This window comes from Lampetra fluviatilis, chromosome 4 (genome assembly GCF_964198595.1).
Source record: "Lampetra fluviatilis chromosome 4, kcLamFluv1.1, whole genome shotgun sequence".
Classification (NCBI taxonomy): domain Eukaryota; kingdom Metazoa; phylum Chordata; class Hyperoartia; order Petromyzontiformes; family Petromyzontidae; genus Lampetra; species Lampetra fluviatilis.
The window spans coordinates 21,256,803-21,272,682 of record NC_136278.1 but is presented as its reverse complement, the minus strand read 5'-3'; the positions used below and the strand labels follow the sequence as shown (position 1 = coordinate 21,272,682).

Sequence of the window (15,880 nt, the reverse complement as noted above, 5' to 3'; positions counted from 1 at the left end):
GGCATTAGGACCGGGCCTGCTTCTGGGATATTAATGATATTTTTCCAATCTCGGTGACGCACTGGCACAGCTGAGGAAATTCATTACCTGCCTCCCCTCGCAGAATTTAATCTGCCTCCACTTCCTGGCAGGAAAATTCTCCCTCACAAATTTGCCGTTCACAAATTCATTTTGACATTTTTATTGCCCCATTCCTGGATTATTTTTGGTGATCCTCAGCTTTAAGTGCATAATAATTTCAGTAAAAGATATTTATTTATTTATTTTTAAGCTGAATTGGCCCAAGCGGTGCTTGGGTAGCTGCTCGTGTGATAGAGGCTTCATTGTCCAGCCAGAGGCAGATCATTTCCAGTTTGGGGATCGTCAGCCAAGAGACACTCATTTTTATGAATGGGTTTACACGGCTCATTTAATGAGCTCAGGAGCACTCGCGGGAGGTGTATGTAAATTAATGTTATGGCACTGATAATCACGTGTACACATGCTGCATATTCAGTGTCATGGTGACTTGTGTAACGGCAATGGTTTTTTCGTCTTCACCCAGGACATTTTTTCCCGCAATAACGTATAATATGTAAGCACGAGTGCGATGCACTCGTGTTTGTTGCGATAATGTTCGCTCCCCTGTGATGTTTTGAAGCCGTACTATTAATGAGCAGAAGGAGCTTAATCATGTCGGAAATGTGATGTGTCCAAGAGTAAACAGTACAGCAGTGGTTTTTATCTATTTGTGCATTGAGTGTTATCCTCTTTCATTTGTGTTCTTTTTTATCCAGGTATTCCAGTTTCCTCCCACGAGCCAAACGCTCATGAATGGAATGGGCTGAACATCCCAATGTGGCATCCTCCTGAAAAGGAGTCTTGAGACTCAAGCTTTCCTGGGTTAAGGGAATTATTGTTATTTTTTATACAAACACATCTGGCCGAGTAGCTATAGAACTCAAATCACCATTGAAGGTTGCGAGTTCAAATGTAAGTTCAGCATCAGTGTATCTCAACATCTGTGTGAGCTTGTTCAGATTGGTACCACTTTGTGGCCAGACACCAGTATTGGACTGATAGAGGCTGGCATTCCTGCCAGAGGAATTCCAACAGAGATGAGCGATACCCTCCACTTGTTCGACCATTGGGATAATGACTTTTCAATTGTGTCATGGGTTACTGCCTCGCCATTTCACGCTGATGATTTACCATTTTTTAAATTAATCTTCAGGTTGGTATGGGTGGGAGCTCATTTACGGTGCCAGGGCACGGAGATGGCACCCCTGGGAAACCGGGTTCGAATCCACGTTCTATGAACCCGTATTTAAATTGGGTTGTCTCGTGTGGTGTTGTCACTCGTCTCAAGCCCAGTCACCAATCTCTGAACAGCAAAAAATAAAATTAAATTGGACTTGTGATGTAAATTGGAAGAAAAAACGATTGTAGAATTGTAGTTTGCCTACCGTGTGACGAATGCCTCTGCAACAGGGCGGTTGGGAATGTGCAGCATCCCCAGAGTGACTAAGAGATAACTCCAAGGGATCTCAGCAGTAACGAGAATGGAGGCAGGGGGTCTATTGCCCCCCCCCCCCCCAAAGCTACGAGTTGGGGCCCCCTTGACAACCACCATGAGACGTGTTTTCAACCGTATTGGGGCCCCACCTGAACGATTGCCGCACCCCCTGAGCTGATCATGTAGTTGCGCTACAATATCTCAGTAGCAGTTCTGCGGTATCAATTTCTGCGGGATATTTTCTGTCTAATACGAGGTGATGTAGCTCTCCTCGAGAGCTCTGAATGGATGCATGTCCCCCGACGTGACACCGATAATTCAGTCAAATTTGAATAATGCAGTCACATCTGACAAGTGTTGTTTAGTTCTCTGAACAGCTGGAAGAAAGTGTAGCTCTCCCAGTGCATCAAGAGCCATGGAAGTCTCTGGATTGCGGTGGTCACTGGCTGGCTGTCGGAATGTCTTCGCAGAAAGAAACAGCGAAAATTCAATAATGTTCCCATCACATGCTGTCAGGGAACCTTAAATGGGGGGGGGGGGGTGATAGGTGCTGGGGGGTTGGGGGCCGGTGGGTGGGGGCCTTGCCCAATGTACCTTGTCCATGATGATGGACAGTAACACGGCTAGACAGCCAAATTTGAGAGTTCTAGTATTTTTAGAAGATTGCATCTCTAGGGTGCTGTTTATCTTGTACATTGTGCAGTATCTCTGCGTGTGTTGCTGTGTGTGTGTAAGCCTGTAAGCCTTGGGAGTGGTACTATAGTGGTTTTCGCGTTGCCTTTGTTCTTATATTTCTGTGTAAATCGAAGTAGTATACAATCAGCTACGAACCCGTCCCCCCGAGTTCGATTCCCGCTCACGGCCAACACCAGTGTCGATTATCTGAATGGGTTCTCGGCCTCCCCGAGGTTGACTCAAATGAGTACCTGGTGTGGTATGTTAACATCGCCACTAGGGAGACAAAGGCAGCCATGCACGGTGCTGGTCACCCATCCCCTTGTGTGCCGTGTCGGCCTTCGTAGGTGCTCATGAACAGCAACTGCCCCAACAAGTCTGTGAAGGCGGCGGTATCGTGTGCCGTGCCACCCTCAATAGGTCTGTACCAACAGCACTTGCCTCAATAGCCAACGGGGAATGTTTGTTTTTGTGTCTCCGCAGGAGGGCATCATGATGGTTCTGTTCGGCCTCGAGTATTTCCTGAGGATCTGGGCGGCCGGGTGCTGCTGCCGCTACCGTGGCTGGCAGGGGCGCCTCCGTTTCGCCCGCAAGCCCTTCTGCATCATCGGTGACTCTGTCTGACCGCCTTTACATCTGTCCGTGCGCCTGATCGTCTGTCCGGCCGTCTGCCTGCTTGAACTTCCATTTCTCCATTTTGCTCGTCTCTGTGTGATCATTCACATGTCTGCCCAACTGTCTGACCCTCCGTCCATCCATTCATCCACTTGTCTGCCCACCGATCTGTTATGTCCGTGTATATGTCTGTCTTCCTGGCAGTCCATCGGTCCGTCTGTATGCCCGTTTGCCATTCTATCTGTCCATGTCGTCTTCATCTGCCCGTTTGGCTCTCCAGTATCTCAGTCTGTACGTCTCTCATTATATTTCCCTGCCTGTTTCGTTCTCACTAGACTGCCTCCCTTTGCTTCTCTCTGTTATTATTCACGTCGCTGACTTTGTCCGCTTTCATCCCTCGGTATCTCCAGCTCTTTGCCTTAGCCCACACAACTCTGTTGTGCTTCAGGCAAACAAGCAGCAGACAAAACGGTGTGAACGCAATTATTAAACTGCGCATTCGCCTATTATTGTGTTCTTCGGATCCAAAGCCCGAGCGTCACTGTGCTCATAATCCCGCGTGAGCCTCGTGTCTTTTCGGATTGGCTTTTAAAAATGTAGATTGAACTTCGTTTTGAGTATGCATTGACAGAAATAATATAAAATAATATTCACCATTCAATTACCCAAAGTGGCTCCTTGCATTCATCACTATGGATAATAACAATGATCACCAACACGACCATTTTATTTAGACCGACATAGCAATTGCTCTGAGTTTCTCGATCAGCCAAAGACCTCGACCTTTACAATTCAACATCATCAGCAGGAGCAGCAGTCATGCTCAATCCACTGTTGGACGAAGGCCTCCCCAAGCCATTGCCGTCTTTCTCGGTGCTTCAGTGGACCACCTCTCAAGATGCGCTCTCTCTCCTTTGCCTGCCGCTCCATCGCCAGTCTCGCCCACTCGGCCCCGTCTCTCAAACTGCCGTGTCCTGCCCATGCCCACTTATGTTCCTGAACGGTCAAAGTTTTTTACGTTGCTAATCTTCGAATTCATCATTTACTTTTGGGACGGATCGCGTCAATAGAATGTGTGTGGGGAGCGGTAGTGTAGCTGTCAGCGCTCCGCTCGTGGCTAACACCAGTGGTGATAATGATTATCTGAACCGGTCCTGGGCCTCCTCCCGAAGATCGACTCATTCTCAAACGAATGCCTGGTGCGGTGTGAAAACATCGCCACTGGGGGGGAGATAGAGCCAATTGGGCGTGATGCTGGCCACCCACCACCTCATCTACCCTGCCGACTTACATAGGTGCTCGCTAACAACACTTGCCCCAACAGTCTGGTTAGGCTATACGGGGAGTTTTTGTCTTTGTCCACCTGCCAATTAATAAAGCTGTCACGTGAAAAAAAACGTGCCAATGTATTTCTTGCTTCAGCACTCCGATGTGTTGGAGAGCAATTTGCAACAATGAGAAATACGACATTTCACTGGTCGATACAAACATCACGCCATTATATTTAAGGCCCAGGACTGGAGTCCGTTTTCACAATTCCGACATCTGCCTGATAACGTTGGTTTTAAATGTGCTCGTGTCCTCTGAACTCGACATGCAACGTGGATATCAGAACCTCCGTTCAGGAGAGAGGGGAAGCAGTAGGTGGAGGCTCAGGAGGCATCGTACGGCTCGCCACAAACTCCATCAAACTCAACATCCGCCACCGTCCCTCTCGGACGCCTGCTTTAGTGTGTTTTTTTTTCTTTCAAACGGCGCCACAGGCACAGATGTGACCACCGCCCGCAGTGACACGTAATTCTCCCCGCGATGTCTCACTTGGTTCAAATTACTGTTGGCGGTAGATGCCAACGAAAGAGTCATTGGACACCCCGGCAACGTGCCGCTCACGTGGGGCTGCGCGTGCCCGGTTTGTCCGCCCCCCCGGCCCCCCACCGCCGCCGCCACCGCCGCTGCTGCTGCTACGGTGTCCTCGTGACAAAGGAGTGCGCTGGGTCACGTAGCAGTAGGCACCGGCGCAGTCCCACAGAGGCGATGTTCTGAGCTCATAGCTGACTCTGCATCAGACGAAGGGAAATGTATCTGCCCGAGCCGACTTACGTGACCGGGAATACATTGGTGAACAGTGATCCGTGTTTGGGCAACATTTTCAATTTCTCACGTGGAGCGTGCAGTTTGGTTTCTTTTGCTCCGTTCTAATCACCTCGTCCGCTGTTACTCGGATTTGTTTTGCTTTCGGCATCGTTGTGACCTAGGTCACTCTTGGAAATGAGACTCCTCTATCCTGGCCTCTCGAGCTCTCACCCTGGTTACACAAGATCAGCTTCCCTTGACTTGACATGCAGTTTTCCCAGCTGGATCTGTGGACGTTGGATGGGCAGCCTGACTCTGCGTTAACACTCGTGCCACACGGCGAGAAGCTGCTCCTTGCTTCGATTCCCGACCCCTCGGGTGTCGTTCTGTTTGGAGTTTGTGTTCTCTCCCACTGCTCTGCATGGGTCTCTTCCAGGTTCTCTGGTTTCCTCCCCTTCGCGGGGGAAAAAAATGTAATGTGACATCCCAGTGCTGGAAAAAAACCACCTGGAAATTACTGTAATTGGGGTTACACACAGCAGCAACATCGCTCTCAGCTGCGAAAACTTGGCAGGACCCTCCTGAAAAAAAGTTTGAGACTCAATGAAGCTTTCCTGGGTCAGCAAGCAGAATAAATAAATGTCTCTCTCGGCAATGTTACAGCTATTCTTGAAATCTCATAGCTCGTGTTATAATCTCATAGGATTCTGTATATCATCATAGCTGGCTCTGTAGTCTTACAGTGATCTATATTCGCACTTGTCCCTGCTGTGTCTGTTCTCCTACTTGACTTTAGCTACATAACTGCATCTAAAATTTCATATCTGATCCTCTAGACATCATAAATGTCTCCGTATACAGATAGTAAAGTGTATCCTATAATTTCTAGATTTGAAGCTTTCGTGACTGCAAGGATTCATACTCTTAGGTTTTTTCGGTAAAGTCACGTAGGTAAAAATAAATTATAAAAATAAAAATAATAGAAATAATAATAGAAATAAAAATAAAAATGATAAATCACGACGTTTCGGAGGCAACACAAGTCTCCGTCATCAGGTGGGACCGTTACTTTTACTCACTGATTACAGTAAATCTAGCTGTGACGGTCCCACCTGATGACGGAGACTTGTGTTGCCTCCGAAACGTCGTGATTTATAATTTCTATTTATATTATTATTTCTATTATTTTTATTATTTATTTTTACATACGCGTGACTTTACCGAAAAAACCCAAGAGTATGTATCCTATCAGTAGGTTGTACAGGCACACGGCTGTCTCTGTGTTCACATCGCCGTGCGTGTGTCCCCGTGGCTGGCATCGCTGCGCTGCAGACAGCATCGTGCTGGTGGCCTCCCTGGCGGTGATCGCCGCCGGCACTCAGGGCAACATCTTTGCCACGTCGGCGCTGCGCTCGCTGCGATTCCTGCAGATCCTGCGCATGGTGCGCATGGACCGCAGGGGCGGCACCTGGAAGCTGCTGGGCTCCGTGGTCTACGCGCACAGCAAGGTGACGCGCGCGTCCGCACACGCGTGAAGCGTACACAAATACGCAGAGACAAAGGTACCCCGGGTTTGCCCATCGAGCGGTGTTCTTCACTTATTTTCAGATGGGGGGGGGGGGGGTAGGGGGGGCACGCGTTTGTAACGGTTGGGGTTTGACAGCACGATGGAGGTGTTTTCATATTTGTGTATTTGTCTGTCGGGGGCTGCACCAAAGGCCACCAGGGGCTGGCAGTGGCCCGCGGACCTTGCAGTGACAAACACTGCCATAGAGACTGTCGGAGGACGCTTTGTTTGTGGACATCTGTTAAGCCCGCACAGCACACGAGGGGGTGGGTGCCCAGCACGACGCCCGACCACCTTTGTTTCTCCAGTGCTCAGGTTTACACACCACGCCAGACACTAATTTATGACTGAGTCGACCTAAACGAAGCCCAGTAATGGCTCAGATATTGGTTACCGATAGTTGGCTGTGGGCGGGAATTAAACTCGGGTCGTCGGATTCGCAGCGCAGTGCGCTCGCCACTACACTACCGCTGCCCAGACAGACACGTGCACGCATGCCGACACGCGCACACACGCACACACACACAGGCACACACACACAGGCACACACACACAGGCACACACACACACAGGCACACACACACAGGCACACACACACGCGCACACACGCACGCACACACAGGCACACACACACACGCACACACACACACACGGACACACACACAGGCACACACACACAGGCACACACACACAAGCACACACACACAGGCACACACGCACAGGCACACACACACACGCGCACACACGCACACACACAGGCACACACACAGGCACACACACACGCGCACACACGCACACACACACAGGCACACACACACAGGCACACACACACAGGCACACACACACAGGCACACACACACGCACACACACACGCGCACACACACACAGGCACACACACACGCGCACACACACACAGGCACACAAACACGCACACACACACAGGCACACACACACAGACACACACACAGGCACACACACACAGGCACACACACACAGACACACACACAGGCACACACACACAGGCACACACACAGACACACACACACAGGCACACACATACACGCACACACACACAGGCACACACACACAGGCACACACACACACAGGCACACACACACGCACACACACACAGGCACACACACACACGTACACACACACACACAGGCACACACACAGGCACACACGCACACACACACAGGCACACACACACAGGCACACACGCACACAGGCACACACGCACAGGCACACACACACAAGCACACACCTGGAAGCTGCTGGGCTCCGTGGTCTACGCGCACAGCAAGGTGACGCGCGCGTCCGCACACGCGTGAAGCGTACACAAATACGCAGAGACAAAGGTACCCCGGGTTTGCCCATCGAGCGGTGTTCTTCACTTATTTTCAGATGGGGGGGGGGGTAGGGGGGGCACGCGTTTGTAACGGTTGGGGTTTGACAGCACGATGGAGGTGTTTTCATATTTGTGTATTTGTCTGTCGGGGGCTGCACCAAAGGCCACCAGGGGCTGGCAGTGGCCCGCGGACCTTGCAGTGACAAACACTGCCATAGAGACTGTCGGAGGACGCTTTGTTTGTGGACATCTGTTAAGCCCGCACAGCACACGAGGGGGTGGGTGCCCAGCACGACGCCCGACCACCTTTGTTTCTCCAGTGCTCAGGTTTACACACCACGTCAGACACTAATTTATGACTGAGTCGACCTAAACGAAGCCCAGTAATGGCTCAGATATTGGTTACCGATAGTTGGCTGTGGGCGGGAATTAAACTCGGGTCGTCGGATTCGCAGCGCAGTGCGCTCGCCACTACACTACCGCTGCCCAGACAGACACGTGCACGCATGCCGACACGCGCACACACGCACACACACACAGGCACACACACACAGGCACACACACACAGGCACACACACACACAGGCACACACACACAGGCACACACACACGCGCACACACGCACGCACACACAGGCACACACACACACGCACACACACACACGCACACACACACACACGGACACACACACAGGCACACACACACAGGCACACACACACAAGCACACACACACAGGCACACACGCACAGGCACACACACACACGCGCACACACGCACACACACAGGCACACACACAGGCACACACACACGCGCACACACGCACACACACACAGGCACACACACACAGGCACACACACACAGGCACACACACACAGGCACACACACGCACACACACACACGCGCACACACACACAGGCACACACACACACGCGCACACACACACAGGCACACAAACACGCACACACACACAGGCACACACACACAGACACACACACAGGCACACACACACAGGCACACACACACAGACACACACACAGGCACACACACACAGGCACACACACAGACACACACACACAGGCACACACATACACGCACACACACACAGGCACACACACACAGGCACACACACACACAGGCACACACACACGCACACACACACAGGCACACACACACACGTACACACACACACACAGGCACACACACAGGCACACACGCACACACACACAGGCACACACACACAGGCACACACGCACACAGGCACACACGCACAGGCACACACACACAAGCACACACACACACAGGCATATCTCGAGCAGTGCTCCCATTTTTATCCCGGTGTCAATATGGCACCCGTCCGGTTTAACCTCGTGGGCACCAATTTAACAGTGGATTCATCTTCAGAAATAAAATCAAAGCAACCGGCTCTGCAGGTGGGGCCTGCCGTGGGCTTCACTCATCTCTCGTTCCCAATTGGAGCCCAGCGAAGGCGCCGAGAGCTCCGAATTCAAAGACACTGAATTAATCTGTGCAATGCCGACGTTCTTGCGAGACCACATCAGAGTCTATCAACGTCGAATGTAAATCGACATTAAGTGGAAAAAACTGACAATCATTACTTAAGGATCGGGCTCATATCGTCTCAAAAAAACATCCTCAAAGATTACCACAAAGTCTTTGGCACTACAATTAAAAGAAAAATGTTAATTATATTTATTGTTTTGCTCTCCGCATTGCGTCTTAAGATGACCACATTTCCACTGGGAGCTCTCACGGAGCTGTGCGACATCAACTCAAATTATAACAAAAATGATACGAATTTCAACTTGTAACACGCGGCTGCCGCGGACGCAGCGTTCGCTCGTAGAGAGAGAGAACGACCCGAAGGTGCCAGGAACCACGGACAAGCGGGAAGGCAGCAGCCAGGCAGTGAGCCGGTGCCAACAATTGCCCAAACTCTGCGGTCCCCTGTATATTAAACACGTTTTCAGGCAAACATATTCCTGCGGAGGGAGCTGGTAGGAACGTTGGGTTGCTCGGTCAATGGCCAGGGTCAACGGCAGCGTGGTGTATTCCGAAAATATGCCCGACTGTGAGGGCGGGCACAAGCCGGCGTGAGTAGGTTAAACGTTGAGTTTTATAAGGGCACCACGGGGTGACCAGCCCCTTCCCACCCAGCCCCACCCCTTCCATCCCCCACCCAGCCCCACCCTCCCCACCCAGCCCCACCCTCCCCACCCAGCCCCTCCCCACCCTCCCCTCCCCACCCAGTCCCTCCCCATCCTCTCCACCCAGCCCCACCCCTCCCATTTTTGGATGCACGACGGACGGACGGACACAATAATCCCCTGTGGGCTGGTGTAATCAGGAGGTTCCTACCAGTATTAATGAGTATTTGCATGTGGGAGGACGCTGAAGGCATCGCGGTGGCGAAATGTTAACTGCCTCGCATGGTATGCAGGAGGTCTTGGGTTCGATCTCGACCCCTGACGCCTGCTGCTGTATATTTGGAGTGTGCGTGTCTTTCTCCCCATGGTAGCGTGGTACTTTTCTCGGGTCCTCCGATTTTTCCCTCCACATTTATAAACGTGCTTTGAGAGCATTTGGCTGCTATAAAATATCACGTGATACGCCACTTAGTTGCGCTATCATTTGTGGCCAGGTCACTTCTGCAAAAGAGCTATATAGCTCAGTCGGCCTTACCTAGTAAAATACTAAATCGTTTAGCTTCTGAAGAACCCGGAGAAAACCAACGCATGCAAAGGGGTCAACCACTCTATCCCATACAGACAGAAGAGTTCCCATTTGTTCGCTGTTCTGCCTTCTCCTGGCGAGCCAGGGTACGGCACCTGGACCCCCACAGGAAGAGAGTTTCACAACGCCTGTCCGATCCACCAATCCTCGCTGCCTCCACAGTGCCGGTTTAGAGGCGTGCATAGCCACCACTAGGCCTCGGCAAGGTAAGGTAAAAGTGTAAAAACAACGAGCCTACCTTTACCCTACCTTTTACCTTACCACAATACAATCACTCTATCCTACCTTTTACCATTTAGCAGGTAAGGTAAAAGGTAAAAAGCAACGAGCCTACCTTTTACCCTACCCTTTACCCTTACCCCTTGGCATGTCGACACCTTTACCCTTTTACCCGGTAAAAAGGGTACAATTACTTTACCTTGCCGAGGCCTAGCCACCACCACAGTGCTGCTTTAGAGGAGTTCATAGCCACCACCACAGTGCTGGTTTAGAGGCGTGTATAGCCACCACCACCACAGTGCTGGTTTAGAGGCGTGTATAGCCACCACCACCACAGTGCTGGTTTAGAGGCGTGTATAGCCACCACCACCACAGTGCTGGTTTAGAGGCGTGTATAGCCACCTCCACTACAGTGCTGGTTTAGAGGCGTGTATAGCCACCACCACCACAGTGCTGGTTTAGAGGCGTGTATAGCCACCACCACCACAGTGCTGGTTTAGAGGCGTGTATAGCCACCACCACCACAGTGCTGGTGTAGAGGAGTGTATAGCCACCACCACAGTGCTGCTTTAGAGGGGTGTATAGCCACCTCCACTACAGTGCTGGTTTAGAGGCGTGTATAGCCACCACCACCACAGTGCTGGTTTAGAGGCGTGTATAGCCACCACCACAGTGCTGCTTTAGAGGGGTGTATAGCCACCTCCACTACAGTGCTGGTTTAGAGGCGTGTATAGCCACCACCACCACAGTGCTGGTTTAGAGGGGTGTATAGCCACCTCCACTACAGTGCTGGTTTAGAGGCGTGTATAGCCACCTCCACTACAGTGCTGCTTTAGAGGCCACTTGGCCTATTTTTTAAGTGGACGATCCTAAGAAAAGAAAAAAAACCGAGAGTTCAACAGCGGGGTTGAGCCTTGTTGCTTCTTGAATGGGAGACTGCCTGGGCGACTTCCAGGTGTTATAGGCTTGGGCTACGAGGTGGCTAGGATCTGTCAATATGGAATCGAATTGTTGAACCCATCTGTGCAGAGCTTTGAGTGTTACCCCTCCCGTAGTCGTGGGTTTTCCCCAAGCACTCGAGTTTTCTCCTCTCACATGAAGCCGAACACTCACGGGTAAAATTGTCCAAACATCCCCAATGTAGCGTGAACGGAAGTCTCGAGGCTCATTGCGTTTTTGCATAAGTACACAATACCATTTATTTATTTATTTAGTTAGTTTTTGCAAACAAAGATAGCAGAAAAGTTTAGAGTTTTTGCACCAACCAAACATCACGTGCGAGCTCATTATTTTACTTGGGCAGGATCATGACAATACATGTCCGGTGGCGAGTGTGTGTGTCTGCACGGCAGTGTAGCGGCTAGCGTGCCGCGCTACGAACCCGGCAACACAATTTTGATTGCCGCTCACGGCCGCCACCAATAACGATTATCTCAACCGGTCGTGGGCTTCCCCTAGGTTGACTCATCTTCAAATGAGTAACTAGTGCAGTGTGTCAACTTGGCAACGAGGGAGACAAAGGCGGCCCGGCGTGGTGCTGGACACCCACCCCCTCGTGTACCGTGCCGGCTTTTATAGGTGCCCGATAACAGCACTTTGCCCCAACAGTCTGTTAAAGCTATATGGGGGATTTCGATTTAAAGCTTTCGTGACTGCAGGGATTCGTCTTCTTGGTTCTTTCGGTAATGTGACGTAGAATGGACGGCTGCTTGCGTTGTGGCCGAAACGTCGTGATAATGATTTTATAATGTTTTATTTTTATTATTTTATTATTTCCATTCTACGTGACTTTACCGAAAGAACCAAGAAGATATATGGGGGATCTTTGTCTTTGTGTATCCCAGCAAAAAAAAACATTTAGTTGAATATCTCAAAGGAACGAAACCTCTGCACAATTTAGCAATCTTCACTTGCAGCTGCACAGTCGGGCCCTCTCACCTTCGTGCTTCGTGCCTGTCAAGAATTTGCAAGCTCCATAGAAGGTCACCCTGACTCTCTCGCCAGACATCTGTCACCTGTTTTCCATAGCAATTTCGCGACCGGCAAGCTGAGATAGAGTTGAGATAGGTTTTCACACGCCCTATATTAAATTGCGCGGCATTTGTTTGTCACGATTAAAGGCCCAACTGCGCGTGTTTTTGCGGTCGCTCCGCGTTTTGTGCGGCGCGATGCGCGTCCCGACGCGCCGCTCGACGTGTAAACTCCTGAAGAAGCTCCCAGCGCGTGGAGCAAAAACGTCGGACATCGTGCCGAACATCGCACGGTACGACCTGAAAACACATCGGAGACAATTCAAATATTTGTAACGATTAGAATTGAACAATTTAGCTTTCGTCTCTTTGACGATCCATCGCTGGACGACGGCTTCCACACGCAGTGTGAAGTTGTTTGACCATACTTCACCATGCCGGCCAGCGTGGGTTTGTGAGGCAGGGCAGCAGGACCATTCTGGATATCACTCGCCACTGATGTTAAACGTGGTTGGGAATACAACTGAAGCTGATGGATTGACAGCACAGCGCCATTGCTCCACCTCTTTCTGTTCTTTCTCAAGGAGCATAAACCACCACGAGAACTCTGGTCATCCTCGCAGCGGCTTTTGTCTAGCCATCGGACAAAAACGGGCACTGCAGCGCGCGCTTCTGCGGCCGTCTGGAACGCTCTTCGTTCTGACATTAAGAAGCCACTGGAGCTATGCACTTTTATATCTAGATTGAAAACTAATTTCTTTTGAACAGTTTTTTGTGTTTAGTTTGTTGTGCTTCCTCTGCACCTCCGATTAGCACAGTTGGCTACGTTCAACATACATACGTTTTTGACATCACTTGCCTGAAAACCAAATTTTCCGTCTTGTGGATTGCAGTGATTAAGTGAGAGTGGCTCATTGCGCCAAGGCACAGAATACACTTGAGTTCACTTTTACATTAATGTGTCTGCTATGAAGCCCGCACTATGTTATTTTCCCCGTCAAGTCTTAGCAGACATGAAAGCGTCGCGTTGAATTGAGGCCTACTAATGCACATTTCATACAACTAAAAGGACAAACGGGGGAAGATTTTAAAAAAACACTGCCCCTAACACCAAACGAACGAGCCAGCAGCAAGCACGGTACGGACGCGCCTGTGCTTGTTAGTGGCACGTGAATGCACACACGCGTGTCTGTACGGATGTGTGCATGGTGTAGTGCGGGAATGCAGTGGTTCCTCCACACATTGCGGGACAGACCTTGCCACTTGGGTTCATTCCTGTCCGTGGAAAGCCCCCAGTGGCAAGTGGTTGTGTTTTGACGAGGGTTGCCACCTCCTGAACTCCACAACTGCGAAGTGGCTTATCACGTGGAAATGTATAGCAGACAAACACTCTAAATACATGTTTCTAAAATGTGCAGGGAAAAACCGGTCGACTCAGCCTAATTGAGTATCTGACGCAGTGTGTGAGCATAGGCACACGGGAGACAAAGGCGGCCGGGGGTGGTGCTGGCCACCCACCCCCTCGTGTGCCGTGCCGGCCTTCATAGGTGCTCGCTAACAGCACTTGCCCTAACAGTCGGTTAAAGGCTACACGGGGAATCTTTGTCTTTGTACCTTTGAGTGCCTGCCATGTGCACTTGTGTCCTGACCCAGATGGGCCTGCTGGGGTAGTGTTGGGTGATCTTGTCACTCTCCTGCTAAGTCAGACCTTTAAATGGTGGTTTTAGCAGTACACAGTCGACAATCTGACACGCTGCCGTGCAATGTAACACCGAGTCAGTTGAAACCCTTCAAACCCATGGCATTCGTTGTTTTTATTCAAGCAGTAATGGCGCAGTGAGTTAAGTTTTCGTTGCTAGGCTCGTGAAGTCACATTGCCCTCTACTGCTTGTCGTGGCTTTATGAACATTACAGCCATAATCATAATCAGTAGCAGTGCAATGATACAGATTTGTCCATTGATATTCATTAGTCTGCCCTTCCACGACGTCTGGTTAGCATGGAAGAGTAGACCAAAGCACTCTCCTGAAGAAGAACCTGCAATTGCAGGGCCGCACCTTTACCGTTTATGGGCACTGCGGTGGCTAGGAGATGTTAACTACCTCGCCTGGTATACAGGAGGCCGTGGGTTTGATCCCGACCCTGACGGATGTATATTTGGAGTTTCCATGGCTCTCTCCCCGTGATGGCATGGATTTTCCTCCGGATCCTCCAGTTTTTCCTCCACATTTAGAATGGACATGCGTTCAGAGTATTTGGCTGCTATAAATTTCCACGGTGGCGAAATGTTAACTACCTTGCCTGGTATACAGGAGGTCGTGGGTTTCGATGCTGCCCCTCACGCCTGTATATTTTGAGTTTGAATATTTATCCCTGTGGTCGTGTGGATTTTTCTCTGGATATTCCCTCCACAATTAGAAACCTTTTAGAGTATTTGGCTGCTTGTAAATTGTCCCGCGATTAGCCACTTTGTTGGGCTATTATTTATGGACATGTCACTTCTGAAAAATAGCTATGTCGCTTTGCGGGCCTTACCTGGTGAAATAAAACGTTTAGTTTCTTAAATATTCTAGCTCATCTTATACGCATCGAATCGCATACTTAAGAACCTTACGGTTTTCGATTTGCGTATATGTTGTGTATAACGGGTTCGCAAGAGACACCCTTGAGCCACTAGAGGCCACTCGATTGACAACAGTGCCCGTCCAAGGACGGGTTTATTTTAGTAAATCTGTAACTTGCAAGCGAAAATCAGACCGCGACGTGATATTCATTGCATCGATTCGTGTGCACTTTGTAAGGCCGCGGTGACACAGACCTATTTAATTTAAAGGTTGTACTGCCTTGTTCATCATGACGTCCTTTTTACTTTGATGTCTCAACAGCGTGACGAAGATCGCGTGACGTGAGGGTTCTGCCTTTGTCGTGAGGGTTGTGAGTTGACGCCTAGGAGGGGGGAGGAGGCGCCTCGCCCCCCATGTGGAGTGACGTCACCCACTAATTATTATTAATGGAGGGGGGGTCCATTTGGAAGATTCCACCTGTTAATGATTATTAATGTGGGGGGCTGTTCGATGTGGAGTGACGTCACCTGCTCATGATTATTAATGAGGGGGGGTGCAACATGTGGACTGACGTTACCCGCTCATGATTATTAATGAGGGGGGC

At 50.3% G+C, this 15,880-nt stretch overlaps 1 protein-coding gene across 3 annotated transcripts in view; it reads left to right on the top strand.

The window, feature by feature from the left end:
* Positions 1-15,880, top strand: part of LOC144931674 (potassium voltage-gated channel subfamily KQT member 4-like) — a 270,946-nt gene that overhangs the window by 195,155 nt on the left and 59,911 nt on the right. For all 3 annotated transcript variants that reach the window (XM_078855803.1, XM_078855801.1, XM_078855802.1), the window contains exons 3-4: positions 2,654-2,780; positions 6,191-6,366. In XM_078855803.1, the coding sequence (XP_078711929.1) occupies positions 2,654-2,780; positions 6,191-6,366 (303 nt within the window). The remainder of the gene's footprint in view (positions 1-2,653; positions 2,781-6,190; positions 6,367-15,880) is intronic.